The sequence below is a fragment of the Capra hircus genome, chromosome 18 (assembly GCF_001704415.2).
Source record: "Capra hircus breed San Clemente chromosome 18, ASM170441v1, whole genome shotgun sequence".
Taxonomy (NCBI): Eukaryota; Metazoa; Chordata; class Mammalia; order Artiodactyla; family Bovidae; genus Capra; species Capra hircus.
This window is the reverse complement of record NC_030825.1, coordinates 26,244,446-26,272,285: the sequence shown is the minus strand read 5'-3', so window position 1 is coordinate 26,272,285 and position 27,840 is coordinate 26,244,446. Positions and strand designations below refer to the sequence as shown.

Sequence of the window (27,840 nt, the reverse complement as noted above, 5' to 3'; positions counted from 1 at the left end):
CCAGGGGCCCTGGAATCATGGAACCGCTGTACTAGCTCAGCTTGCCCCCCACCCCCTCCCCCAAGCTGGGCCCAGCCATGGACACATGGGGAGAGGGAGAAGGATAGGAGTCAAGGGAGGCCTGGACCACCTGGCTCTGCACCACCTACCTCATGACCTCAGGCCTGTGTGCCTTAGTTTCACCATCTGTCAAATGGGTAACTCTTCTCAGTCAATGAGTGTTTTGCTGATCGAGAGAGGGAACTTGTGCAAGAAGCATTTCAGAAGACATCAACAAAGTTCTGCAAATATATATATGTATTCTGCCCCCCACCCCTCCTCCAGCTCTTCAGCTACCAGAAAAGAAAGGTGGGGGAAAACCAACTCACCCTTGACTATTTAAGGGGATGCTTTTTAGTAAGGGCAGGTGCTAAAATTTATTAACAGACAAAACAGGGCATTAGGAGGAGTTGAGGGGAAGAGGTGCTCAGGATCAGAAGGTGGAAACCCAGAGAGTTGGCTTTGGTGGTTTGCATTCATCAGAACTCAAGCTTCAACAGAGCAGACAGAGGATCCTGGATGCCCAGGGAGACTCCTGTCATCTCATTGCGCCTTTACCAGAGACTTGAAATAAGCTACTGACCTCCTTAATATATATCCCAAAGGCTCTTCTGTGGGCGGTCACCCAGGTTTCAGAGGCAAGATGACACTTGCATCGAGGCTGGATGCAAGGGGAGTCTGTTCTCCAGACGGGGCCCCTCAGGCCTGGTGCAGGTGCCCTGGGTGTGGAGCCCCCCAGCAGGAGGGCTGCATGTGGAGCAGACCTCGGGTTCTCACTCCCTGGAAGCTTAGCTAGCAGCAGCACTAAGCACGCTGGAGAGGCTCCTAGTGAGCCTGGTAAGACTAGTGCCCCCCAGAGGTGGACACGGGAGGCTGGGGGCAGGGGGACACTGGGAAAGAGAAGCCTGGATGAGGGCCCAGGGATTCAACCAGAGCTATCAGACGGTCTTTCACTTGTGATTTACTGGGAAATGGGACACTGCCAGCCCCTCTGATTCTTTCACCCCCTTGCCACCCACCCCAACAATAATGCACTTCAACTGGTGCCATTTTTAATTGATGAACCACCACCAAGAACCATCCTGGACAACTGGCTTTGACACTGGTGGGTACACAGTGGGCTAGATGACCCAAGGGGCCGTAGGTATGGTACGTGTTTTTCCTAACTAGTTAGAATTTTCATCTCCCTGTTTAGTGCATCTCTGACACTCTGATTTATTGACAGCCTTCCTTGAGGAGTGGGGAGGGGGAGTCCACATTTAGACGGGCCCAGAGGCCTCCTTCACCCCCTGCTTCCAGTCAGAACAAAGGTCTTGACCCTGTTCTTGACTCAGGACATGAAAATCACCTGGGGAGCTTTAACAACCCAATCAGTACCTGGGCCCCTCCAGAGACCAATTATGTCAGAAACTCAGGGGGCAGGGGCTTGGAAATCAGTGTTTTTGAAAGCTCCCCAGGTGATTCTAATACATAGCCAGGGTTGCGAATGGCAGTGTTGGGGCCGAAAGCCGCAGAAAGATGTGTTGACTAAGGCTGTGTACAGCACAAAATCTGGCTTTTCTTAATAAAGATAATGCTGACTTAGGGTTTCTTAAAAATAATCTTTCCTGTTGTAAACAGATTTTAAAATGTTTTCTTTTCCTGGGTAGATTCATGAATACATAAGTAGGCTATCAGCCCTTTGGGTTCCTTGCCTAAGACCAACAGACACCTGTACAGTTACTGATTTGTACAGGTAAGTGTGTGTCCCCCATCAGACCGTCCCTCATCGCTCTGCCTGATGGACTACACACCCCAGGTGCAAACCCCACGTACTCACCTCTTGGACAAGGTGGATGCCCCACAATCAGGTTTCTGCTCCAACAGGAAGGGCTGAACACGAGGCCTGCGACCTCTGGCAGGTCTCCACCTGGCTTCAGAACCCCTCAGCTCCCCTGAGTCCTGCTGTCTCCCCAGCTTCAAGGTCACGAGAGAGATTAACAGTAGCAGGAGATGCTGGGGCCCCAGGGGGAGCTGGAGTGGAGCTCACTGTTACCATTCTGGGCTGGCAGGATGGCCGCCCCCAACCATGCCGTCCCACCCCCCAGCCCCCACAAGTCTGTGGGTTTGGATCCTGGTCGTGCAGATGGCTCCTGCATCCCCCGGCCACAGGAAACCCTGCCTCTGATCTTTGCTTGGCCCTTTCTTGTGGCATTTCCAAAAGGCTTCCTGTTCTATTATGGTGTCTGTGGGTACACATAACTACCTCTCTTTCCCTAACCACACCATGAGCTTACACAAGAGTGGCTGCAAATCAATCTCAAAAATCACCACATAGCTCTTGGCCCCAGGTCCTTGGTAGGTGCTGCAGGGCTTTAAGCTCTTGAGTTAGCATAGGGTGGGGGTAGGGAGTGGGGGCAGAAGAGGCCCTTTCCTGTAGGTCTCACCTCAGTAAAAGGTAAGCTCCTTGAGGGCAGGGATGTCGATTCATCTCAGCTCTGTGTCTCCAGCACCTAGAATAATGCCTGAAACAGCACAGATGCTCAAACATTCGCTGAATTGCGTTATCCATTTAGCAGTCACTGAATCAACAGGAATCACAAGTTGAACTTGACATGCCAAGGTCTGTCCCCTAGTAGCAAAATTTTGGCTTACTAATTTTAACCCTGTCTTCTTGTTAAAAAAAAAAAAAGCTATCACCAGGGTGGGGATAACTGATTCCACCCTGCACCCATGTGAAAAACCTGTTGTGAAGGGCAGAAGCCAAATGGTAGAGGAGCCCCTAGCTTCAGAGCCCCAACTAAAGGTTGGTAGCAGAGTGGCCAAAATTAACCTTGAGGCCCAGAGTGTGTCAGGCACTAGGTCAGCGATTTCTAGAAATTAACTTCACCTTCTCATTAGCCTGATGGAATAGCAACTGGACCCCTGCTTCATACCTGAGCAATCTAGTTTGCAGCAGTCAATAATCTGCCCTCAGTCACATGATTACCAGATTGTGAAAGGAGGATTTTAGCCGGACTTTCTGGCCACCTCCAAGATTTATGTCTCTTGAAAATGCTGGGTCTTGAGGCCTGGTGGGCTTGTTTCATCTAGGGCTCTGTGCTTGGAGAGCCTTCAAGCCTGAACATCAGGCTGGCCCTGTAGGAGAGCGAGGCATCTGCAGCAGCCGAGGAGACTTGCCCCAAGGAAAAGGTCTTCCCAGGAAGAGCAGCGCTGCCGCGTGCAGCCCCAGCTCCAGGCCTCGCGGCCCACTGTCAGTCCTGCTTCCCTGTGCTCCCTGGGGCTTCTATGGAGACCTGGGGCCCCAACCCGGGGGTGACCAGTGGCCCTAACCTGGTCCTCTTTCCTTGCCACCTGGGTGGCTTTTATAAGTATTTTAACTGAGGACTCCACTGAAAAGCCTCCAGTTGCGAGACTTGTATGAACAGGGCTATACTTCACAGCAGCGGCCAACTCTTCATCTGGCCCTGCTCCTCAACAGCCCCTGGCTCCAGGAGGTGCTGCAGAGCCCAGAAGAGACCACTGGGCCCTACACAGGGTCGGGGGCACTTGGATGAGGCCCAGATTTCTGGGTGACTCATCAGGAAGCGGCCTCCCCTAGGCCTCGGGGACCAGAACAAGCTGAGGGCCCCCAGGCAAAGGGAGTGGGCTGCAGCTCTTCCATGTGGCCCCTTCAAGGACAGAACATTAGGGCCACAAGGCAGCTGGAGCCCCTCTCTCCAGGGCTTCTCGTTAGGGCCAGGTACCCCAGGTGGAGAGAGATGAAGACCCCCGACCTCCTTAGCCATTTGGACATCCCCAGACAGAAGCCCAGGCTCCAGACCCTGAAAACCCCTCCCGGTCAGAAACACAGGCAGATTTGCTCGAGAAAGTGGGAGTCACCCGTCCCATGACCAGGTCCAAGTCTCTCCCCTCACCAGACCCATCCTGCATCCCCTCCCCCAAGGCCAATAACTGGCTCTCAACCCCCATTTAAAATTCTTTCCACTGAGCACCCAACACCAATGGTCACAGACTTTCCACAGCTCCCAGCCCTAGAATGCATGCCACATGTGGGGTTACCACACATATGCTCTGGATGGTCTAAGTCCCACCACGCTTCCAGCCTGACCCTCCTCAGATCCCTAGCCAGGGAACTTAACTCCAAAGCTGGTGGGGGGACAGCGAGACTTCAGAGCTGGAAGTCTTGTACTTACAGAAACCCTGGGGGCTTTGCAGACCCAGGGGCCCGGCAGGCCTCAGTCCTCCTTGCAGGGAGTGGAGGAGGGGCCTGGTGAGGTCACCCCAGACACGGGGAAGAGGCATTTCGGCTGCCTTCTGAGGAGCCCCAGGCTGTGCCTCAGCTAAGGACATCCCCAGGAAGGGAGCCTGAGAGCGGTTCCTGCTCCACTGAAAGACTGAACAAAGGGGGCACTTGGGGAGAACATTCTGGAAATTTACCGGCTACAGACAGGGGTGGTGATGTAGGAACCATCCTAAACACAGTAAATGCAGAAGTTACTGGAAGGAGCATGAGAACACATTCACCAGCTCTCTCCCACCCCGTCCCGTCCCCCCACAAACACCACACAGAGTGACAGTGTCAGCAAAGCAAAGACGAAAGGAAAATGATCAGCCAAGTAAACAAAGCAAAACATTCTCCCCCCGTGCATTTCTCATCAGTTACTGACCAACTGAGCAAAGGTTGTACTTCGCCTCTTTGCGCCCTTTATAAAATACACACTTGAAATGCCGGGTGGAAAAATACCCAGTAGAGGCTAGCAGCTGAGGTCAAGGGGGGCCCACACACATGGGCTCAGTCAACTTGCCTGGCTCTTCAGAACTGAATTCTTGTTTCCGCCCTTTCTCAGGTGGTGCAGTGATAAAAGAATCCACCTGCCAATGCAGATGTTAGAAATGTGGGTTCAACCCCTGGGTAGGGAAGATCCCCTGGAGGAAATGGCAACCCACTCCAGTATTCTTGTCTGGAGCATCCCACGGACAGAGGAGCCTGGTGGGGTCCATGGGGTCACAGAGTTGGACACGACTGAAGCGACCGAGTATGCATGCACGCCCTTTCTCAAGTGACTGTGTAGCTGTCATTTCCGCTGCCCACAGAGGCACAAACAGTGCAACAAATCAGGGCCATCGATTTAGCTGGAGAGCTCCTGGCAGCCTGTGCCAAGCCTGGAAGCCTCTGCACAGCAGATGCCCGCAGAGGCAAGCCTGAATAGGGTAGCCAGATAAAACTGGGACAAACTTAGAGAACTATTGGTTGTTTATCTGAAATTCAAATATAACCAGGTAGCCTGTATTTTTATTGGCTAAATCTGGTGCAGATGAAGGGGCCTGCCTAGGCTGGCTCTGCTGGGGCCACCCAAGAGGCTACGATGTGTCTGTTTCTCTGTTAGAAGTCCCCTCTGGGATCGTGTGCTCCCCCACTTCCTGCTCAAACAGAAGCCACTGTTTGAGGCAACTCTTCCACCCTCCCCAGAATCTCAAGGACCCCAAAGGCAAAGGCAACAGGGAGGACAGATAGTGCGCCAATGCATGCTGGGTTTCTGCCCATCCCTCAACCTTTAGTTTTTTTAAAGATTTGACCTTTTGCAAAGAGTCAGACCCGACTGAGTGACTTCACTTCACTTTCACTGTTAACGGTGAATCAAACCTCCATCCCCTTCTTCTCAACGTTTCCCTGCAGACTGTGCAGCTCCACAAGTTTCCTTCTTTGAAGGATCAGCCCTGATCTCTCTGACCCCAGGAGACACTCCCCTCTACCTTCTTTCTGGCTGAATGCCTATTAGAGGCCCCTGAGTCTGAATCCAGGCATGTGGAGCTGGGACAGAGGATGTGGGCAGGGGACTGATACAGGAGACGGAAGCAAAGGACCTGCTTGTTCAAACCTTTGCTAAACTAGGTGGGTGCTAAACTAGATTCCCCAGAGAGGGCACACGGAAACCATTTCAAAAATCAAGGTTAGGACAAAAAACTTTTCCTCCTTTCCTGGGCTAGCAATTTAGAACGTACAGTATTTCTACTAGGTGGTTCTGGACAAAAAAGGAAAGGTCCCATTGAGACTTCTGAATAGATGGGGACTTGATTACCGTGGCCATTCCCAGTTCCTGAGCACAGCTTGGCACGTGCAGGACTGTAACAGCTGAAAGGAACTAAGGCGGACTCATCAATACACGGGGCCTGTTTGGCCAGATCCTCAATTATAGCCAGTCACAAGGCAAGGAGACGTACAGATCATTTGAAATTAATGTTCAAAACATTTTAGGTAGTGGTTTTAAGTTTTTTTCCCACCAACCTTTTTAGTTAGAAACAAGCGGTAAGAAGACAGATTTAGTTCCCTCCTGTCCCTGTCCTGTGAGGGACACTAGGATACTATGGAGTTGTCAGAAGACGGGCTGGAGGCAGGTGATGTCTCAACTCCACCTAGAAGAGCGAAGAATGGGGGACATCTGGGACCTCAACACAGCCTCACTGCCTCATTTCTCCAGGGAGCTACATGATCTCTGTTTAACGACATCCTGATATTCTGAAAGGCAGGCACAAAAGTTTTTGTTTTTTTTTTTTTAACTGATACTAAACAAGCATCTTGAATGATACCATAAAGTGTGCATTTCCATTAGGAATTTTATAACATTTTTTCCCAGTTTGCTGGACAGAAGTCTCAGTCTCCAAGGCTGACTGAGGCTGAGTGCGAGCCCAGTCAGGCTGGGGCTTGCCAGCACTTTGGCAGGCCTGGGACAACGCCCCAGTCTGGGTTTTATGCAGTCTTCGGTATGCTGTCACCTCCTGAGTGGTGTGATGTGGACTGCCGAGTGAGCTGGACACAGATTCTGACGCCCAGTGGAGAAACGTGGACCGTGGTGGTCCATGTAAAGCAGCAGGGCACTGGCACATCTGCATGTAATGGCTTAACTGAACATCAAACAAAGCGGGCAGGGTGAGAGTCCAAAGAGGACAGAGTCCACAGTTTTTTCCCCTCTATATCAGCAACTGTGGGATTCTGTGGGAAAGTCTATAGTATTGTGCTTAAAGTAACCTAAACCCTAGACTTTAAAGTCATTCATCAAAATAACAACAGGAGTGATAAACCCAAATGATTCACTCTGAGAGCACACTACTCCCACTCCAGCTTTCCCCTAGAAGTCAGGTGGCCAGGGCTGTTAAAGAAAAAAAAATCAAAGGAACAGAATCTTTGTAATTAAATCTTGAGGCCTCTGAAAAGGCCCTAGACCAAGTGAGTACTTCCCTTTGAGTGTCTCAGTGAGTTTATTATAAGCCATTTGGAGGCAGGCACTAACCCCATCAAGCTCCAAGTGCCCTTGATTTTGTTAGAAAGATTGGAATCTCATCCGGGGAAGACGACAGACTCCCAGGGCCACTTTCTGTGTTTCTCTAGATAAATGGTGAAATCACAGACCAGTATCAAGGGAGAGGATTTAGTTCCGTGACCGAGTGAGCTGAAGATGACTTTTAACCTAATAACCTGTTAAAGGACCATGAATTCTGAACACAAGCTGTAACCATGGGTAACGGTAGCCTGTTGATGCTGTGGCCTTGCAAACTCAGCCTCGTGTCTCCTGCATCTCTGCACCCAGCTTTATTTTACCACAGTCAATCGGACAAGCACTGGGGTTTGCTCCAGGAGCCTGGCCCTCCTGGAATAAACAGAGTTATCTTATTTCTCCTATAAGTGTCTCTCACTAGGCAGGCCCTCAAATGCCAACCAGGGACTGCATTCCTCTCAATTCCACACAGCTTCCCCATCAGGGCAGTTTTCCCCTCCCTCTGTCCAAAGGTGGAGGACCTTACCCCCTATGCAGGGCTCCAATGCAGCTCTCCTGTTTGGAGCCAGCAGAACTGCATGATGCAAAAAAGGCAAATCCACAATTAATTCCCATGATGTAAATGACGAACAAGAGAAGAACTAGGGAGTAAATACATATTTAAATCCCTTGAACCTTCTGTCCTTTATGGTAATGTTACATTTCTATCTATAAGATCTAGCATTAAAAAAAAAAATCAGAACTCTTAAGCCACATTTATGAAAAGTCCTCAGAGAACTCTTTTAAGACACTGTTAAAGCAAACTGTTTGCTTTGTTTAAAATATAAATCAATGCCTATAAAGAGGTTACAACTTGCTAAATCAAGTCTCCTGCAGCACCTGTCTTCTGAGACTTTCTTAGTAAAGCTCAACTGAAGGTGAATAGATGCGAGTTGAGGAGGGAGACAGCCCCTCAGGCTACATCCTTGATAGATATAATGGGATCCGACTGAGAAGCAGCAGATGGCCCCATTATCTATAGACGAGCTCTTTACTACAAGCAAAGGCAACAATTTGTATTTAGAGAATTATGAGGGTAACTGTGCCCTGTGAGCAAAGTTTTCTCTCTAGAAGCAAAAGGTACCTTGGGAGACTCTGGGGACTTTAACACTCTCCCCCTGGGAGAGCTGCTGCAGGAGCAGTCCATAAAACCAGCAGAGCCGACCATACCCGATCCTGTAGCCCCGGCTGGCACATTCAGGAACATTCGTCCTCCCGTCTTCTCCAGCTTAGCCAAAGGCATCAGAATAAAGAGGGCCACCGATGGGGACAACCTTGCTCAGGGATCACATACCGATGGTATTGATGCCCAGTGGAATGAGACCCATGAGCTGACCTGGCCAACTGGCTTTATGAATGGAGACAGGGAGAGGAGGCTGTCCAAGAAGAGGAACCAACTGGTGGAGAAGAGAGAAGAGGTGCTGAGAAGTCCTCTTGAAGAGGGGCACGCACAAGGCCAAGCAGGCGCCTCCCTGTGGAGCAGCCAGAGGGAGAAACGGCCAGGTCTGCCCTGCCTTGAGCTCCAGCTGAGACCCCGACAACGTTCACTGATCAGACTATGGGTCTCCAGGACTATGTTTTCATCTCCAGGGGGATTTCAGCAGAACAGCAAACATTAATCCCGGCATCAGGGCAGACAGTTTGGAGGTTGGTCTTGGAGAAACATCAACAACCTTAGATATGCGGATACCACTCTAATGGAAGAAAATGAAGAGGAACTAAAGAGCCTCTTGATGATGGTGAAGGAGGAGAGTGAAAATGCTTAAAACTAAATATTAAAAAAAACTAAGATCATGGCATCTGACCCCATTACTTCATGGCAAATAGAAGGGGAAAAGGGGGAAGCAGTGACAGATTTCCTCTTCTTGGGCTCTAAAGTCACTGCAGATGGTGACTGCAGTCATGAAATCAGCAGACGATTGCTTCTTGGCAGAAAAGCGATGACAAACCTAGACAGTGCGCTGAAAAGCAGAGACATTACTTTACCAATAAAGGGCCGTATAGTCAAGGTTATGGTCTTCCCAGTGGTCACATACGGTTGTGAGACCTGGACCGTAAGGAAGGCAGAATGCCAAAGAACTGATGCCTTCGAACTGTGGTGCTAGAGAAGACTCCTCAGAGTCCCTTGGACAGCGAAGAGATCAAACCAGTCAACTTGAGAGGAAATCAACCTTGAATACTCATTGGAAGGACTGATGCTGAAGCTGAAGCTCCAGTATTTTGGTCATCTGATATGAACAGCCACCTCATTGGAAAAGTCCCTGATGCTGGGAAAGATTGAGGGCAGAAGGAGAAGAGGGTCAGAGGATGAGAAGGCTGGATGGCATCACCGATGCAATGGACATGAACTTGGGCAAACTCTGGGATGTGGTGAGGGAGGCCTGGTGTGCTGCAGTCCATGGGGTCACAAAAAGCCAGACATGATTGAGCGACTGAAAAACAACAACAACAACAACTTGGACCTCAAGGCACACCTTGGGGAGGTAAGAGGGAGGAGGATGTGGAGTGCCTGGTATTTCACACACAAATCTTAACTCACCCAAGGCTGAGGCTGGCTCTCACATTCAAATAGAAATGTGAAAAGCTAACCGTGACCCTGCTATAGGGAATGTTATATCTAAATAAAAGCAACTCCCAAAGGCTTCATTTCCTTGCTCATTTTGGGTCAATTTTTAATCATATCAGGTCAACTTTAATCAACTCCTGGATGCCTATACAAGTCTGTCATTTTCTGGCCCAAGCACTAGTGAAGACAATTCCTCTCACACAAATAAAAATTTCAACAAAATTCCAAAGGGGGGGGGGGAAACAGTGAAATAAAAAGAATGTGAAAAAAAAAATACAAATCAAAGAAATTTATTGGTGTTGACAAAAATACATAATACAGAAAAATGAAACAAAACAAACACAACAGAAACAAAACCAGAAACCACTCCCTACCCTGGAGGGCCCTGAGGTACTGACAGCAAGCAGCCCCATGAGCCCCTCAGAACATCACACTTAATTCATGAGGACCTCCATCTGCACCAGCCTTGCGTTGGTATCCCCAGATGTCCTGTAGGGTATCATCCCAGCAAAGGTGATCAGGGCTCGGGCTTGGCTGCGGAGTTGCTGAGAGAAAGGGGAAGAAGAGAAGGAACCCAGTTAAGTTTTGGGTCAGGGCACTGTCCTGGGAACCAGCACTGCATCCTTCCATTTTCTCCCCTCGGTGGTGTAATGACAGATTCCCAGTGGGTGGATGACCGTCTTGCCCTCCACTGTCACATTCCTCCAGTGTGGTGCAGAGTTAGCGAAGGAGGGCCGCCAGGCCTCCAGTTCCAAAGCCCTTTTACTTAGCAGAAGATGGATGGGTCTGCCAGGCAAGCCGCCCCATTTGAGCAGCTGCTGACCTGGCTCTGTGCTTCAGACTGCCTGCTCCACTTTTCCGAACCTCTCCCTCCCCTGACTGGTGAGGACCTGAGTTTCTAGGACCCCCATGAAGCACCTGCACTGCCCAAGTGCAGCCCATTCCAGGTCTTTCCTCTCCTGCGTCGTCCCCTTTCCTCCCTTTCACTCCTTTCATTTCTCTTTCTAATGGAAGTGAGTAGTCCTCTTTTCTCAGGCAACAATATTTATGAGATTCCTGGATTGCTCCAGGAGGGAAAAAGATTTTAACTCAGGTGTTTCCAATATTAGAAATAATAACCTTCACTCTGATTTCCAAGTGATAAATTACTGAGTAAAGAAAAAACGAAATCTGAGAGAACAGCTTCAGGTTGCCCACACTGAGCTGTACTGGATGCTTACAGAAGAAAGGAAACCACAGCTAGGACAGGAAGGGTGGCGGGGGTGGGGGTGGGTTTTCTGGACTAGTAACAAGACTTAAAAGGAAAATTCAAGGACCGCTTACTAGGCCTCTTAAGGACCATTCAAGAAGAAAGCTGAAAGGCAGCTGCCTTTTCCCTGATCCGTGAAGTACACTGGCAAGTCTAAGGTGGAGGTTCTGACAATGACAGGACCTGTGGGGGCCATAACTGAGAGAGCCCAGACATCTTTGGAGGCAGGAGATAGGTTTTCAAGGCCCCAGTTTCTTGATTGCCAAAAGCAGGTATGGCTCTTAACACATCATACTGAGAGCCTCATTAAATGTTAAGGGAAAGGCAATTCTAAAACGCCACCAGTTTTAATGGGTCAAACACGTGTCCCTTTTTGTCAAATCAACTGTACAGTATATGCTGTTTGGGCCCAAGGGTTCTATCTGCCTGGACTCCGTGTGGCCCAGGTAATGCTGGAGGCCCCACAGGCAGTGGAAGGGGCACTGGCCCCGGTGTCAGACAGACATGGCTTTCAGACACAGCAACTGTTGACCAAAAGTACGGTTTTCGTGGAAGTGCTGAACTGAGACTCATAAAATGACTGTATATTTTAAAGTGGGCAGGAATTCTTATGGAATCAATATAAACTAGTATTTTGATTGATTTTTTTAAGACCTGATATTCACTGACTTGGCACATCATTATTTTTTAGCTTGAGAAGAGGAGCAACCCCAGTAATGTTCAATTTCTTCTGGAAGCGCTCAACATAAGCTTTACCCAGATGCCAGGTAGTAAAGAAACAAGCACTTTGGGTCATGAGCAATGGTCTCATGAGGAGCAATCGAAGGCAAACCAGAAAGGCGGTTCTCAGCGATGGCTGTGGCCAACGCTGGGATCTTACAGAGTCACGGTCCTCGATGACTCGCTGAGGCCTGGATGCTGAGGATGGACTTGTCCCCTTGAGCCTCTTAAACTGTGTGAACAAGATGTTCATGGTGGCGAGAAGCACTTCTGAGAGGTTGTGCCTGATCTGCAGAGAGAGACACAAGGAAGTAAGAAGAAAGAACCCAGCCCTGGGGCCAAAGACAGGGTGGGGGAGGGGGGACTGATGCTCCAGGAAGGCCGGGTCACGCCATATCCCCACAGTTGCCAGCTGGTGTACTACACAGCCACCAAAAAGGAGCCGACGGCACTGGACTGTCAAGCGTGAAAGCAAAGCCCAGGCAACACTATTCAGAAGGTCAGATCGGTCATTCTGCTCTTTTTAAAAATATTTATTTGGCTGCACTGGATCTTGGTTGCAGCACTTGAGGTCTTTTAGTTGCAGCATGTGGGATCTAGTTCCCCAGCCAGGGATCGAACTCTGGATCCCCTGCATTGGGAGCATGGAGTCTCAGCCACTGGACCACCAAAGAAGTCTCCTCTGCTCCCTTCTTTATGCAGGGACGTGAGCAGAGAGCATGCTAACTATGTCTGGGCAGCAGAGGGATTAGCAGAAGTCCGCATCTGAACATCAGGAGGTAGGGACGCACACGCTGGCTCTTCAGTCCCCATCACTGCCCACCATCTCAGACCCACCACACTATCTCAGACCTGCACGGCCTGAGCAGAGTCCTTGGGAGTGTCTACGAGGACAGGCCCTGGTACCCCACTTCAGTCTATAAAACAATGGATGATGTAACCAGGGGTTGGCAAGAAACAACAAAAGGAGGAATAGCTAGGGGCAGAATTGTAGTAGGTGTGAAGGGAAGGTTGGCAAGAGGCAAGATTTCTTAACTGCCTATACCATAGGAGGCAGACACCCCACATGCAGAAGGTGGCCTTCCTTCTTCCTCTAGAACAGACACACGCTTCCATAAAAGGAATGTGCTCATTGAGAAATGGTTTTAAATCGAAACACTGTCAAGAACATCCTGGGACCAGGCAGCTGGTTCTAGAGAAGAGTCTTACTCTAGCCACACAGGAATAACCAGGGGAGTTCTGGGCTGCAGGCTCAGATCAGAGAAACCAGAATTTCTGGGCCTTGGCATGAGGATTTTTTTTAAAGGTCTCCGAGCAATTCCAGTGTGCAGCCCAGCTGAGTAGCCTTGGGCTAGGCAGTGGCAACATGCTAGAAACCCTGCATAGAGAGGAGCTCTTAGGTTCTTGGGCTGATAACTGAGACCATGGTCACTGCAGCTGCTTCTTGAGACAAAACTTCTCTGCTTCAGAGAAGGGAAAGAAGGAAGTGAATCACAATGTATGTTTCATGTACCCAAAGGAGCTACTTAATAAAAGATCAGTTAAGCACTGACACACCCTCTAGAACAAGTAGATAATAAACAATTAAGCCAGATTTCATAGAATCAGTAAGAAACCTGTTTCTCCCAAGAATATGTCTGATCACTAGAGTGAGAGTATTTTCTGAGTCAGGAATTCAGACAATAATCTGATGGGTATATGCGTACTCAACAGGAAAACCAGTCCAGGATTCCTGAAACTGGACTCGTCTTAGAAAATTCAGTCTGGATGGTGACTGTACTAGGACTCTTAAGAGTTATTGGCTACATTAAAACAAAAGCTTTCAGCAGAAGGGTGGAAAAAAGAATTTTGTAATTCAGGCAGAGAAGGACTCACCTCATCACTGAAATTTCTGAAGGCAGCCACTCTCTCTTCGACACTTTCCTGATTCAGGGGCACCAGCTTCAAGCGATCAATTATCTGTTTAACACAAAAGCCATCAGCCCCATATGATACAATCATCACAGTCATTCCACTCTTCAAACACATGTCAGCATCTAACATGTTCATAGGTGGCTTCTTAGTAGGAAATTCTACTCCCCTAGTTCAAAGGCTTTGATTCCAACTTGCTGACTGACTCAATTCCTATCCTCATTTTCTGAGGCAGTTTTCACAATTCAGAGACTTCAAATTATTTTGAGAAATTCCTCTGTTTTTAGATTAAAGAAGAAAGGAAAAGAAAAAAGGGGAAAAAAGAACAACATAGAAATCCCTTTTAAATTGCCAGGATCTTACTTGTCCTTTTTCACTTAACAGGCATACTGGTGACATTTCCTTTGTTTTAAATGAATCCCACAAAATGTTTTGATTTTTCAAGGGCATACACTAAGCAGTACTTCAAACACCCCTCCTGAAACTTACATCAAAGGCTCTGTCAATATGCCCACTGTGATACTCGTCAAAAAAGGTGATCAAGTCCAACAGAAGATAGAATGTCGAGTCCACAAATTTATTTGCACTGATTCCCTGAGCCCTATACCTGAAGGACAAAAAAGAGGGAAGGGAGGCAGGGGTATATTAGGCATTTCTGTGCAATCTGTAATTTGAGGACAACATCTAAAAAATGTCAGAACCTCTTAGGCTCTCTAGATGAGGTGAACTAAGGAGTGGAAAATAGTGTCTCTTTTATAACGGCCGAGCATTTGATGGTGGATTTGACAGAGATCGACCTATAAACGTTCTGTATGAAGCCCAGTTCTCCAGCTTTGGCCGCCATCTCAGCAAGCACCCTGACCCAGTTCTCAGGCAGATTTGGAGAGGGCACAAAAAGTAACGACTGCTGCCCAGCCAGGGAGTCACACTGGTTGGAGTGCACCTCCACTCATGGGGAGAGGGGAGATTCCGAAACACTGGCCACCACACCTTGGAGAATCCCCCATCCACCCATCCATCCATCACTAGCTATTACCAAATCCCTTTGAGATGGCTGCTAATGGTGCAGAGATGAGTATAATGCCTTGAATTAAACTGCAGGATTAGAATGCTGAGATATTCTTAGATCCCCTTCTTTTTGGCAAAAATGTTTACCAAGTGACAGCTGGTTATGATGGTTATTAAGAACTCTCGAAACTGTCAGTGCCAGTGGGACGGTGGAGCCCCTCTTAGGGACTGTGTGACGTTACAGTGAAGCTGAAGACACACCTGGGTGGGGGCTGGGAGCCCGGGACCCCGAGAGCTTCTTCGGCCTTACCGTTCTGCGATGGAGAGGGCCATGTTCTTCAGCCGCTCCTTGTTGGACTGTGGTGCGCTGATCTGGGGCACAATGGGGCTAAGCAGTTTGTTCATCAGCTCCAGCACCTTGTCAGCATTCTGTTTAGTTTTTTAAAATTAAAGAAGGAATTCATTACAAATAATCAATACGAAGACAAAAACTAAATCATCAAGACAAAGAGGGAACTTTTTGTTCTGGATCTTGACCTGGGTGATGATGACACAGACATATACCTGTGGAAAATCCATCAAGCTGTTATGTATGCTAAGTATCTACACCTTTTTCTATTTTTTCACTAGACCTCAGTCTCAATAGAGGACTCCCCTGATGGCTCAGCGGTAAAGAATCTGCCTGCAATGCAAGAGACCTGGGTTCGATCTCTGGGTGGGGAAGATCCCTTGGAGAAGGAAATGGCAAGCCACTCCAGTATTCTGGCCTAGAGAATTTCAAGGACAGAGGAGCCTAGTGGGCTACAGTTCATGGGGTCACAGAGTCGGACATGACTGAGCAACTAACACTTTCCCTTTACTTTCAGTCTCAATATTTTTAAATTAAAAAAAATGCATTACAATCCTGTTTTGCGAACTTCTATGAGGTGATAAAAGGAGAGAATGCAATCTTCTCCAGGCTACAGTTACTAGTATTTCCCAAATGTTCTAATGCAGAACTCCTAACTCCAGGGCTCTCAGCACGCCTTGGCTGTGGTTTTGTTCCCAAACATCCATCCATCCCCAGTGGGTCTGCGGCTGCTTGGAGGATGAGCACCAGCACTTTCACCAGCGGCTTTACTGTCGAAGCATGATGGAGGTTTATTCTGCTGCTAAGTGAGACTACAGCTCAATGCCCGCAGGACAGCCTTTCAATATATCGTGCTCTCGTCTGGCCAGAAACACCTTATGGGCAGAAATAATTCTGTAAAATGGGAATTTCACCCTGACTGGATCATTAACTGCCTAAGCATTAGGAGACAATGCCTCAGCAGACAGAGGGGTACAATAACAGCACCGCTGAAATGGTTGTGCATTTAATGCAGCAAGGCTGACAGATCTATTAGGTGCAGAGGCAAGAAAAGGACACATTTACCTTGGCAAGGTCGTAAAGCTTTGCTGCTTCTTCAAACAGTCCTTTATTTTCTGCCACGGAAGCAACTTTGTTGATAATAGGCTTTGTGTCACTGGTAAACTTATCTATGACTCCAGGCTGACAAGACAAATTATGGAAGGGAGGAAGAGAGAAACAGAGGGACAAAGCTGTCATTTTAAACACAGAGAAGCAATTGGGGATCTGAAAACTAACTGAAAATGCTTGCTCTGGGCAATGCATATATTTCTATCAGCCAGACTCTGGCTTTCCTGAAGATATAAGGGCCTATTAAACATATGAAAAGGACCAAGATGAGTGCCCATGAAGAGGCAGACTCACAGGCAGCCCAGAGGAGTCAGCGGTAAGACTCCATGCTTTCTCATTTTGCAAAATGACCTACAAGTATGTGAAATCATCAATGATTTTAATTTTGCAGATGACCCTAGTGGGGGCAAAAAAATCAGGAGGCTCAGAGAAAATATCTGAAAGATTTTGGATCTGCTTTATAAGACAGACAGCAAAAGAAACCTACTCCTGAAAAAAATACATGGCAAGTGGTGCCAGGATACTAAAAACAACAACAAAAAAATCTGCGTCATCACTCAACAGCAACCCAAGAGAGTATGAGACAGGCCTTAGGTAACACAGACTCCGTGACGTCTGACTGGCTGCCCAACTCTTCATCAGCCCTGGACCGAGTCAGGCGACCGACCTTCTCTGTCACCCTGGCAGCACAAGAGGTCAGTGAAGAGCATGGGCTCTGGGGTCAAGAAGGACTGGGTTCCAATTCCAGCTCATTTTCTTACTAGCTGTGTGACCTTGAAGACAAAAATTAACCTCTCTTGTCTCCACTTCCTCCCTTGAAAAACAGATAATAGTTCCGACTCGGTGGGGTTCTTGTGACCACTAGGTGAGAACATATTCATCGAACATTCAGCACAGGGCCTGGCAGTTGTCACTGCTCCATCAGCATGGCCATCATCACATCTTCACCAGCACCGCCACTGGTCTTCCTGAGCTGGATGGTGTAAGCAGTGTGAGCTCATTTCAAGATTTCTGGGTCTAAACCACCCATTTTTGTAAGCAGGGAAAGTGAGTCCCTGAGAGAGGCACAAGGAGCCCCAAGGCGGGTCAGGAGGCGCCTCCATGCCAGGGTCCCTGCCCATCCACATGGCCCCAAGTGGGGTCAGGAGGGGCCTCCCCGCCAGGGGCCCTGCCCAGTAGCCATGATGGGTCTCAGGGAATCGCTGAGGCTCATGGGAGCAGCTGCATCTCTGGGGTCAGTGCAGGGTTCTGAGCCCTTGAAAACTACCTTTGGAGAAAGGTCAAGTGCATCTCTAATTTCCCATCTGGGGAGAGTAGGTGTAGTAATCAATTTCTTTCTTGGATATTTTCTGAGCCAAGAATGGCAGAAATGTACCCTTCTCAGATGAAAAAATGGCAGGTGTAAGCAGATGAGTATTTTGAACATAATTTAAAAAGCTATCTCACCACAAATTAACATATTTCAAGGAGAAATGTATCTAACATCAAGGTCATCACTTGGGACCTGTAATTTTCATTCTTTGTTTTTTAACACTAAGCAACTTCATTCAGATCTGTCTCTTTAGTACCTTGCATCCTAAAATGTAACTGTATTTTTTGGGACAATTGTAAATCCCCACCTGCAAACTAACATATCTCCAGGGGTGTCTTTAACCTACCTTTCTGCTTCCATCATTCTCCAGTTTCCCAAGAATCATATCGAACTGCAGAGGCAAAAAAATGTTTACCCAGTTTACTGGATGAGGATATACACATAATCCACAATTCTTAGGAGATGAGAGAGGACTAGGGGAGGTGGCAGAAGTCTCGAGGATACTGAGACTGAATCAACAATTTCAGAAACCAAAGAATACTCTAAAGCTCCCCGCCTCCCCACAACCCACACTGAGGTGATCAGCATGAGAACCTGTATACTGGAAAAGTTAGGAAATATACCTCTCGACTTTCTATCACCAGCTCGCTCACACAGCGCAGAAACATGTTTTCTCCTTGACTATCCTTCTCATCCCTAGGAGGAGACAAAAACTGGTTTCTGAAGGTACGACTTTAAGGTCTCTAATCATCATTCTCATAACGGCAGAAACCAAAATCAGCTGAAGTAAATGGTCAAAAGCCAGTCTCACCTGAGGAAGTAAAAGTACTGGAGGGCCTCTCTCGGGTCCGTGGACTCAAACTTCCGGGTGTAGAGCATGAGCAGCCGCACAAAGTTCAGCCTCCGCATGCAGGGAGGGTCGCCGGGCTCATGGCTGACTGCACGGGGTGGGGGGGGGTCAGAACTGGTCACAACCACACAACCAGGAACTATGGGAACCAAGCCCAAAGACCCAGTGGCACCTACTCCTGCAGCCCAGCCAACGTCTGGCAATGCGAGCTCAGCCCAGTCCCTTCACCACCGCCCTTGAGTTCGGCCCAAGCACAGAGCGGAGACAATGGCATTTTGTAGTGAATCATAGTATGCTGGTCTCCGAATGAAAAGGTGGCAACAACCTACTATTATGAAATGTGTTCCAGGAGGAGCGGGGGGTCTGCTGCACTACTCACAAACTGCAGCCACTCGGGCACATGTCTTCTCTCCCTCCTGACTACCACTCCATGCCATGAGCAGGCATAACTGATGGCTCGTTGGGCCTTCCAGTGTCTCCAATTAGAGCTCCAATGGGAACCAGTCTCACTAGGTTTATATACTGAACTCCCCAGGGAATCTGAACGGAGGAGGGAGGGGCAAGACCGCCTCACACTGATCATCCCAGAGGCCCAACTGTCTACAACCCTCTAAAAACGACTGGCTCTGTTTGTTGGATCCCTGTCAACCGCAGTTCTGCGCCCACTGTCACCTGATGGGGGATGTGTCATGCTGTGGAGGTGTGAGGGCCAGCAAATACTCACGGAGCTGAGCACTCTGTCCTGAGGATTTTAAAAGCAGCTTCAGCTCAAAGAGCACCAGTGCCACGTGGACAGCATGGCAGCGCAGCCGCTCCATACGGAAGAGAAAGGCAATGGCGGCTTCAAACTGCGCCGTCAGGAACAGCACTTGGAAGTAGAGGAAGGGCTGCTGGTTCACCGTGAAGTGGGACTCGCCTGAGGGAGAGGAGGGATAGCTGACTCAGAAGAAGTGAGTGGAAGGAGCAGCCGACCAGCAGCCCTGAGTGCTTAAAGAGCGGGATGAAAGCACCAGCCTAAGCAGGAATGGACCTGGGGTCTGGACACAGTGGACGCCACTCCAGCTTTGCCGTTTCCACAGCCTCCTGACCTCCCAACACAACTGGAGAGTGGGGGGCCCCTGTTGTAAAACCTGGACTACTTGCATTAGGTGGGAGAGAAACAGAGAGTAGGACCTTAAAACAGAATGCAAAGGGTCTGTTTATCTCCTGTGTCCTGATGAGTCACTCAGTAAGGAGAGGAATGACTTCCAAGCTGCAGTTCCCTCAGATTCACAGCATTTAACATTGCTGACCACCAGTGGGAACTTCTTTCTCTCTGTGTTCAGATGCAGTCACTTTGAGATCTCTGAGGGAGCTGCAGCCAAGTCCTCTATCTCTCTCTCTGAGCCAGTGTCCACCAGAGCTGCTCAAAGAACTGTCCGTGACTATGTAAGCCACATCCACTACTTAAGGCCATGGGTGCGGCCTCTACTTGAATCTGAAATAATTGTTTTGTTGTGCTGTGTTTTGAAGGTTCACGGGGTTTTGAAGGAGAGACGGAGTTCAGAGATGAAGGATTTTCCCAGAAAGAAGCTAACCAGTGATCTTAGGTGGATGAGAGAGACAGAAGGTGTTTATGCTTAGGGGATCTTACCATAGTCTTCCAACAGCTGTTTCTGGAACTGAGAGAGAGTGAGCCTGTCCTGCGGGGAGCTGGTGCCATCGTCATCAAAACACACCTGGTTCAACTAAACCCCCAAGAGAAAAACATGCATTGGTACCAATGGCAACCCACTCCAGTATTCTTGCCTGGGAAATCCCATGGATGGAGGAGCCTGGTGGGCTACAGTCCACAGGGTCGCAAAGAGTTGGATACGACTGAGCGACTTCACTTTCACCTTCTGAGCCAGGAGCGAACTTAGAGCTGTTTGAGCTCAAGGCTCAAGGCTATGCTAATGGCTGTGTTACTAGCTGGGAATCGTGCACAATAAAAACTGGGCCAGGAGACAGAAAAACCACTACTGCAGTCACCTTACTGGCATCATACGTTAACAGTAAAATCTGTGTGCAGAGTGTAAGCAGGGGGAAGGGGCAAATGCCCTGCTGGGCAAGGGGAGCACGCCTGCCTTCAGCCACAGGTAGTCCTCGGTTTTGTCGGCCACCTCACTCTGGTTGTCCGTGACGTCACATCTGCCAATGATACAGTACACAGCCCGTTTGTAGGGGTCCGTGTTGTTCCTGAGGGCCCTGCGGTAATGCAGTCGGAGCTTGTTCTCCGTAGCTGGGGACAATCTGAAGACACAAGGGAACAGACAAAGGCTGAAGATCCTCAAGGGCACCTGAAAGCACCCAGGGTCCAACCACACAGTAACAAAGTTGTGAAGCCTTCCTCCATGGAGAGGAACAGGCACTGTCCCACCCAAATCCCCGGGACCATCACTTTAACCTGACTTGCAGCTCCCAGGACCTGCATCTCTGCCTGCTGGCTTCCTCCAGCGGTGGCCTTCAGGGCAGAAGGTCTGGGGAATTGACCCCCCAGCCCCCCACCCCCAGCATCCTCCAAACAGTGATGAACAAGACTGAGTCAGTCCTTTAACGGCCTCAGCCCCCTCTGGCCTCTCCACTCCCTTAACCCTGTGACGTCACCTCCCAAATAAACTTCCTGCACTCAAATCCTTGTCTCAGGGTCTCCTGGTGAACCTAGGACATGGTCCCTACTTTACACTCTGATATAAGCAAGATAGGACTTATGGTTTATCACACTCTCTGGACATGGACACTGCCAAAAAAGTAATCTTGGTTTTCCACACGTATAACTGGTGTAACTACCACTATTTCTTCTATATACATGCACATATATTTAAACTAGGTTTGAATGTGAATTTAAGTCCAACTACATTAACAAAAACCAAAGAAAAACTAATGCTTTGCAGTTCCTTAATGTAAGAGGAAAAAACAAAAACAAAAAACAGCTTAATGAAGTAATTCGATGGTTATATCTCAGGTTTGCCAATGTCTAATTCTGGCCTTTGAGCTATGAAGTGCATGACAACATATTTTCATCTGGATCAACCAGAAAAGCACTAAGAGTGAACAAGTGGCGTGTAATACAACAGTTTCATTTTATAAAGCATCTCTGATGTGCCTAGGACGCTATAAGTCTAGACATTCGTGTCAGAGTGGGGCTCTTGAATTCTTCATGCTTTCCAAAGTTCATTTTTCTCCCAAGCAGAAACTTATTTGGAGCCATGTGTAAGGAAAAGAGAGCAAGGCCAGGGCGGACCACCCTGTTGATCCCACGTGGCTTCTTCTGGACTCGGCACCTTGTTCACCGTACCTTCTGTCCTTGCTGTTCATGTACTCCTGGAACCAAGTTTTGAACTCTCCCAGTTGGTGCTGGGCTCGGTTGACCACCTGTGAAGCGGCAAGCAGGTCTCCGCAGCGCATGCAGTAATAAATTAACGCCCACACAGGATGGCCTTCCACCTCTCCATCCTAAAAAAGGAAAGGTGCTCAAGTAGACAGACAAATAAAAGCTAACTGATGGCTTTCGATGTGCTGGTCCTCAGCTAAGCCTCTTCTTGTATTAAGTCACTCAATCTCACAACTCCACTAGGTAGGGACCCTGAATGGCTTCCTCCTCTCTGTTTTACAAACCAGGAAACTGAGACATGGGGCTGTTAAATACTTATTCCATGGCAAGCTAGTAAACACCAGTCTAGCCTAGAGCCTTTCCTCTACAGCATCATGCGTGCCACATGAGTCAAAGCCAGATGGTGGGTTCTCCATGGAACCCCAGGATTCACAGCGAAAGGGTGACATGTTCTTCTGTGATGATTTACAGACATGCACTCTTGCCACCCCAACAAGTAAGGGATAAAGACATTCACTTACCAATAGGAGACTATCATCATATTAAGAGTTTCACTGTGCTTGGCACTGGGGATATAGGAAAGCGGGTCTGATCCTACACTCTGAGCAAGAGCATCTCTCCTGAAAGTGGCTGTGTCCCCAGACTGTGCAGCAGCCCTGTAGTTATTCCCCCCTCTGCTCCTCCCTGACTCCTCCAGAAATGTGGACCTCAGACTTCCCTTCTTGGCCCCTCCACCCTCCCCTCAGCAGGACTCCTTCTAAAACTCAGACCTGATCGTGTCACTTCCCCACTTAAACCCCTATAAGCTGTTTGCGCTTTAAGTGCTTAGCCTGGCGCTCCCCAAGCTGGCCCCGCCCTGACACACACCCAATAGGCCAAGTGCTCTATCCTGCCTTGACAAGTTTGTTCTTGCTGCTCCCTCCCCATCAAAAACCCTATCCGAGACCACTGGCTGGCGAGCCCCTACTCTTCAAGCACTAGTATGGGCCTCACTTCCTGCAGGAAGCCAGCCTCCTGTGTATTCCACCACCCTCGGTACACAGATCTGGTTCAGCACTCTGTACACAGCAGGTATCTGAACTGTGAGCTGAGAAGAAAGGCACTTTCTAGGAACCATATCTAACTCTGTTGTGTTAGCTATTTGAGCCAACAATCTCAGAAGTCATCCCTGACTCTGTGGCTCACACCCATAGCCGAATTCTTCCACCGTCCCATTGGGTCCACTTTCAAAACACGTCCAGAAACCAATGACATCAACCCCCTGCACCCTCCTCCTCCACCGCCATCCCCTGGACTCCTGACCACCAGCCTTTCCAGGTCTCCTAGGTTCTCTTCCTGCCCACTCTGGTCTCCTCTTCATACAGCAGTCTCCACACATTACCTCATTTCAGCTGAAAATGCCTATCTGAGAGACTGACCTGGAGGAGTAACTGATCGCATGAAGGTGCCAGTACCTGAAGTCCAGGCAAAGGAGCTGGAAGTTTAATGTTCAGGAAACTTCGAACCAGCTGGTAAGTCCCCGGCACTCCGCCCAGCTGGGCTTGATGCAAGTTTCCAAAGACAGTCACAAGGGTGTAATTCTTATAACTGGAAAAAATTTGGAGGCACAAAAAAGGGAGGCGAGTTTGAAAACATATCTTACACGTATCTGTGTCCAGACCCACAACATTAGACTGTGAACTCCACATGGCAGGGCCTGGACTTCAACTGAACACAGAAGACGAAACAGAAGTGCATGCTTAATGAAGCAAGCTACATTATTGATTTGGTGGGTGGTGGATCTCTGTGAAGACTTCTTATCACTGTGGATACTCAAAAGAATTCCTGGAGCCACATAATTGTGAATTTCAAATGCAGAAGGGGCTGCTGTGCAGAAAAATAAGTGCTCCGCTCACAGCCTAATGCTCTAGTGGATCTTCTCAAACTTTTTATTTTGAAAAATTTTAAACCTACAAAAAATTAAAGAATAGTTCGACGAGTGCTCAGATGCCCTTTACTTACATTCGTCAGTTAATATTTACATGCATGCTCTTCTCTCTCTCACAAATACATGTTATCTGAACCATCTGAAAATGTTATAAAAATACATAAATCAGGCGCCACCTCATCTGTAAATGAAAAACTTTCAGGTGCTTCATATGCACTAAAATGTTCAACATCAGATTAAGTATAATAGCAGACTGAGAGAGAGAGACACACACATACACACCTCTCAGAGAAAAACATCTAAATGTCAATTACAGAAAACAGACTCATCAGAAATTGATGTAGTTTTAAAAAATGATACTGACAAAAAATTTTACAAGCAAACTATATAAAACCATATATTGTACACATTGGGATCATAAGCTATGTAAAAGATAAATATCAAACAAAATATTCATATGTCCCAGAAAGGTGGTGGGGTTGGGTGTGGAGGTGGCGGTGAGGAAATATAACAAGGTACCAGGAGCCCCTGCATGTGAGAGGGGGGGCTGCTCCTTTTTTTCAGGTCCTCTTTTTGGCATCTTTCAAAATTTCTATAATAATCATGTAGTATTTTTATGATGAAAAATAAACATAATTTAACAAATATGAGTTCTCTATCACTGGGAGTATTTAAAAGCAGAGGTTGGAAAAGAGATTGGATAAGAGCCCTGTGGCAACTGGGACAAACAATGCCCATTATGGTCTCTTCCAACTTGAATGAAGACAACCCACATGCTGGAAAGGGCCTAACTTCCTTGAGAGCTAAGAAATGCTACCTTGCTTCAAATTTGAAATACTCAAAAAATAATTTGGGGCCAGGCCTGCTTTGCCATCTGGTGTATTACATCACTTGAAACACTATATGTTGGGACTTCCCTGGTGGTCCAGTGGTGAAGACTCCGCCTTCCAACGAAAGAGGTGCAGGACCAATCCCTGGTTGGGCAGCTAAGACCCCACAGGCTTCGAGGCCAAAAAACCAAAACATAAAACAGAAGCAATGCTATAACAAATTCAATCAAGATGTTTAAAATGGTCCACATCAAAAAAATCTTAAAAAAAAAAACACACTGTATGTTATCCTCTCAGTGGATTAGTACCAGCAAAAATATTTTTTTAAGTGAGTACAGTTATCTGAAATATTCCCTTTATCAAAAGGGACAATAGATCCTTAAAAAAGAGGCCAAGAGAGAGATGCTGTTAGAAAAAGAAAATAAGCATATAATAGTTGTGCACAGGAAACTCCCGAATAGCTCCAAGTGCTGCTAAAGGAATTAATGGAACAAGATCATCCTAAAAAAACTAAATGAAAAGAATAATAGAAGAATTGGGATGGCTTACATATATAAAATCCCAAACTGCAACCTGGTACCTCTGGTGAAGTCAAACACCAACAGTGAGAATTAGGCTTACTGAAGAAAAAGCAGTCATATACTTAATCCTTTAAAAAAAACCACCCTAATATTGTTTATACACTGTGAGAAATTTTTTGATTCATATTTTGCTAACTTGTAGCAAATAAATACCACTATATATATTAGGTTTTTCATGGCTGAAGACTTAACAAAACTTACATTATAAAAATTGAGTGAAAGCCTGATGTAATACTTTATGAACTCTTTGCGCCTGTGCCAGAAAAAATGAAATACCATTTGCAGTTTCAGATTTTTCTTAACAAAAGAATGGAGGCTAGTGAGTTTAATATATCTGATGGTGTTCATCTTGTGTAGCTATTAAATAATTTAGTATTTGATATAAAAATCTGTTCTCTCTCTGCAGTATCAAGTCTTGAATTACCTTGACTTCCTAACAGAGTATTATTTTGTTGACAGAAGGTGACCACACAACAAGGCCACTGGCAGCTGCATGGGTGCAGAGGCAAAGAGCTGCAATTGAGCAAGTGTATGCAGCCTGCCTTTCTCTTCTCCAGCCAACAGAGAGAGGCCCAGCACCCTGTCTCTGAGATTAAGAGGGTCCACTGCACACTCATGACAACACCTGCTGGTCAATTCAGAGCTAGGAGGAGTGTCCACAGGGCGTGGATGAATGGCACAGCCCCTACCAACTAGGGGGCCAACAGTCAAGGCACAAGGGTACAGCCACAAACCCCTGTGACCAACTCCAATTAGTGAGGAGGTGGCAAAAACCTAGGCACAAATCAGAGGCTTTAGCAGCTGGGAAGGATCTGAACTCACAGGATTAACCAAGCAGAGCCAGAAGGAAAACAAAAGCTCAAGGGGCCTTCCTAGGGTTTGGAGGTGGTAAAATGCCAGGTGGGAAAATTAAAATGTTGAGAGAAAACCAAGAGCCTGAGGAGTAATGGCTGAACCCCGCGAGGGCCCAGGATCCTGACCCAAGGCACTGTGCCCTAATAACCCTGTCTCTGTACTGAGGGACGCAGGGTGGAGAAAGACAGAGAGAAAAGCCTAAGAGGGCTCAGGGCTCCCACTCACGTGGTTTTACACCTGTGCAGAGATAGTTCCCATAGAGAAGTGCTCCTAAAAACAGCGTAATATCTCTCAGACTTGCTCAACCTTGTTTAAATCACACCAGCTCCAGAGCACTTATCTAGAGAACCACTTCAAACAGGGGAACAGCTACCTTCAGGGGATTTTAAAGGCGGCCTCTGTGCTGCCGCCGCCTCACCTCTGCTCCAGGTACCCCAAGGCCTGCCTGACAAACTCCATGCGCACTTCCACGCTGTTGCGGCTCTTCAGGGCGTCAGTCGCTGGCACCAACAACACATCTGTCATTTGTTTCACCATGGCCCACATGTCGGAGATGTTCTGCACAGAAACAACACTGCACGTGACAACGCTGTGGGGCTGCGCAAGCGGCCTGGTTCTTCACGGTGCTCTGACGTGGAAGGGGCTGAGGTTAACGTCCTATCTGCAGCCCTCAGGCTCAAGCCCAGCAAAGAAGATGTGCCTTGGCTGGGCCAGTAGCCAGGCTCTCATCTTCCCTTAAGCAGCCCACGTCCTGAGTGGGTTTTCAGATCAATTACTATTACAGGTCCGACATAACCACCTACATAATTGAGACCACATTTATTGAATCTCAGTGGGTTATCCCTTAAGAGAGAGTGAACACATTTATAATCGTCCAGAGCTCTAGGATTTTAAACTCAAATAGCTGCATGTCAGTCCTTAGACAAGGTCATTTGAGTTTTTTAAGACTTAAAATAAGAGTCTAACCTAAATAGTACAGGCTTTGTCTTCCCGGAGGCTCTCCAGGGGCCCCTGCTCTCACCCTGTTTCTCAGCGGCATGGCCTCTCCTTTTCCTGCCTACTCACTCCCCTCAAAAGGCGCCCCCAGTGCAGCCTCCTAGAAGGGGCGTGGGTGTGCTTGCCTGTGTGTAACCACACAGACGGACTCTCACGTCCCAGGACCCTCCTGGTTGTAAACTTTGCCTTAGAAGTGTGTTCCCTGAACCCTTTGCGACGTTACAAAGTTAAGATCTCTGGAAGGCAGTAGCAGTTGGAGAAAAAGCAGGTCTACACTTTTTCCAAAGGAAAAGAGAAAATCCCGTTTTCATTGTTTCTTGGAAAAGTTAAAAATCTGTAGAAAATCCATCTAAATGTGACTCTTTCTAGGTAGTGAGAGAGTAGATAAATTCTTACTTTCTTCTTTAGATTGGTTTTATAATCTTACACTTTTTTATTGAGAAAAAAAAAAAAAAAAAAAAAAAGTCGGCTGCCCTGTGAAGGAAAAATGTGTTCAAGTGCTTGCTTGCGTTACAGACTTCCTTCCTTTTCCCATTCTTCCTGGCCACCTACCAATCTATCCATCCCCTTTTTTGATTTTTATTTTTTCCCCGAAGTGGGAGAAACTGGGCCAAGGATAAGAACTGAGGGGCAGGAATGAAGAAGGGGGAGTCAGAGAGAAACAAAATCAGTGGCATATGAAAAATTCTTGTAAAGACCCCACCTGAGTCGAGTTCAAGGGGCTCACGGTACGAAAACCACATCACCTTTACAATTCACATCTCGTGAAAGAGCCCTGTCTGTCTTAGCAGGGAAACTGACAGGGTGGAGCTGGAGCCTGACAGGACTTCAAAGCAAACACAGCTTGGCTGGGCCTTTTGAAGATGCATTAAAGATATATATATATATAT

At 47.7% G+C, this 27,840-nt stretch overlaps 1 protein-coding gene across 2 annotated transcripts in view; it reads right to left on the bottom strand.

The window, feature by feature from the left end:
* NUP93 (nucleoporin 93) overlaps positions 10,169–27,840 on the bottom strand; it is a 103,687-nt gene continuing 86,015 nt past the window's right edge. For both annotated transcript variants that reach the window (XM_018062018.1, XM_018062019.1), the window contains 15 exons: positions 26,373–26,512; positions 23,216–23,348; positions 21,726–21,883; positions 20,515–20,680; positions 20,043–20,136; positions 19,134–19,325; positions 18,371–18,497; positions 18,183–18,255; positions 17,906–17,950; positions 16,203–16,319; positions 15,099–15,217; positions 14,270–14,387; positions 13,745–13,828; positions 12,030–12,158; positions 10,169–10,445 (listed from right to left, as the gene is read on the bottom strand). In XM_018062018.1, coding sequence (XP_017917507.1) covers positions 10,335–10,445; positions 12,030–12,158; positions 13,745–13,828; positions 14,270–14,387; positions 15,099–15,217; positions 16,203–16,319; positions 17,906–17,950; positions 18,183–18,255; positions 18,371–18,497; positions 19,134–19,325; positions 20,043–20,136; positions 20,515–20,680; positions 21,726–21,883; positions 23,216–23,348; positions 26,373–26,512 — 1,806 coding nt within the window. In that variant the 3' untranslated portion in view covers positions 10,169–10,334. The remainder of the gene's footprint in view (positions 10,446–12,029; positions 12,159–13,744; positions 13,829–14,269; positions 14,388–15,098; positions 15,218–16,202; positions 16,320–17,905; positions 17,951–18,182; positions 18,256–18,370; positions 18,498–19,133; positions 19,326–20,042; positions 20,137–20,514; positions 20,681–21,725; positions 21,884–23,215; positions 23,349–26,372; positions 26,513–27,840) is intronic.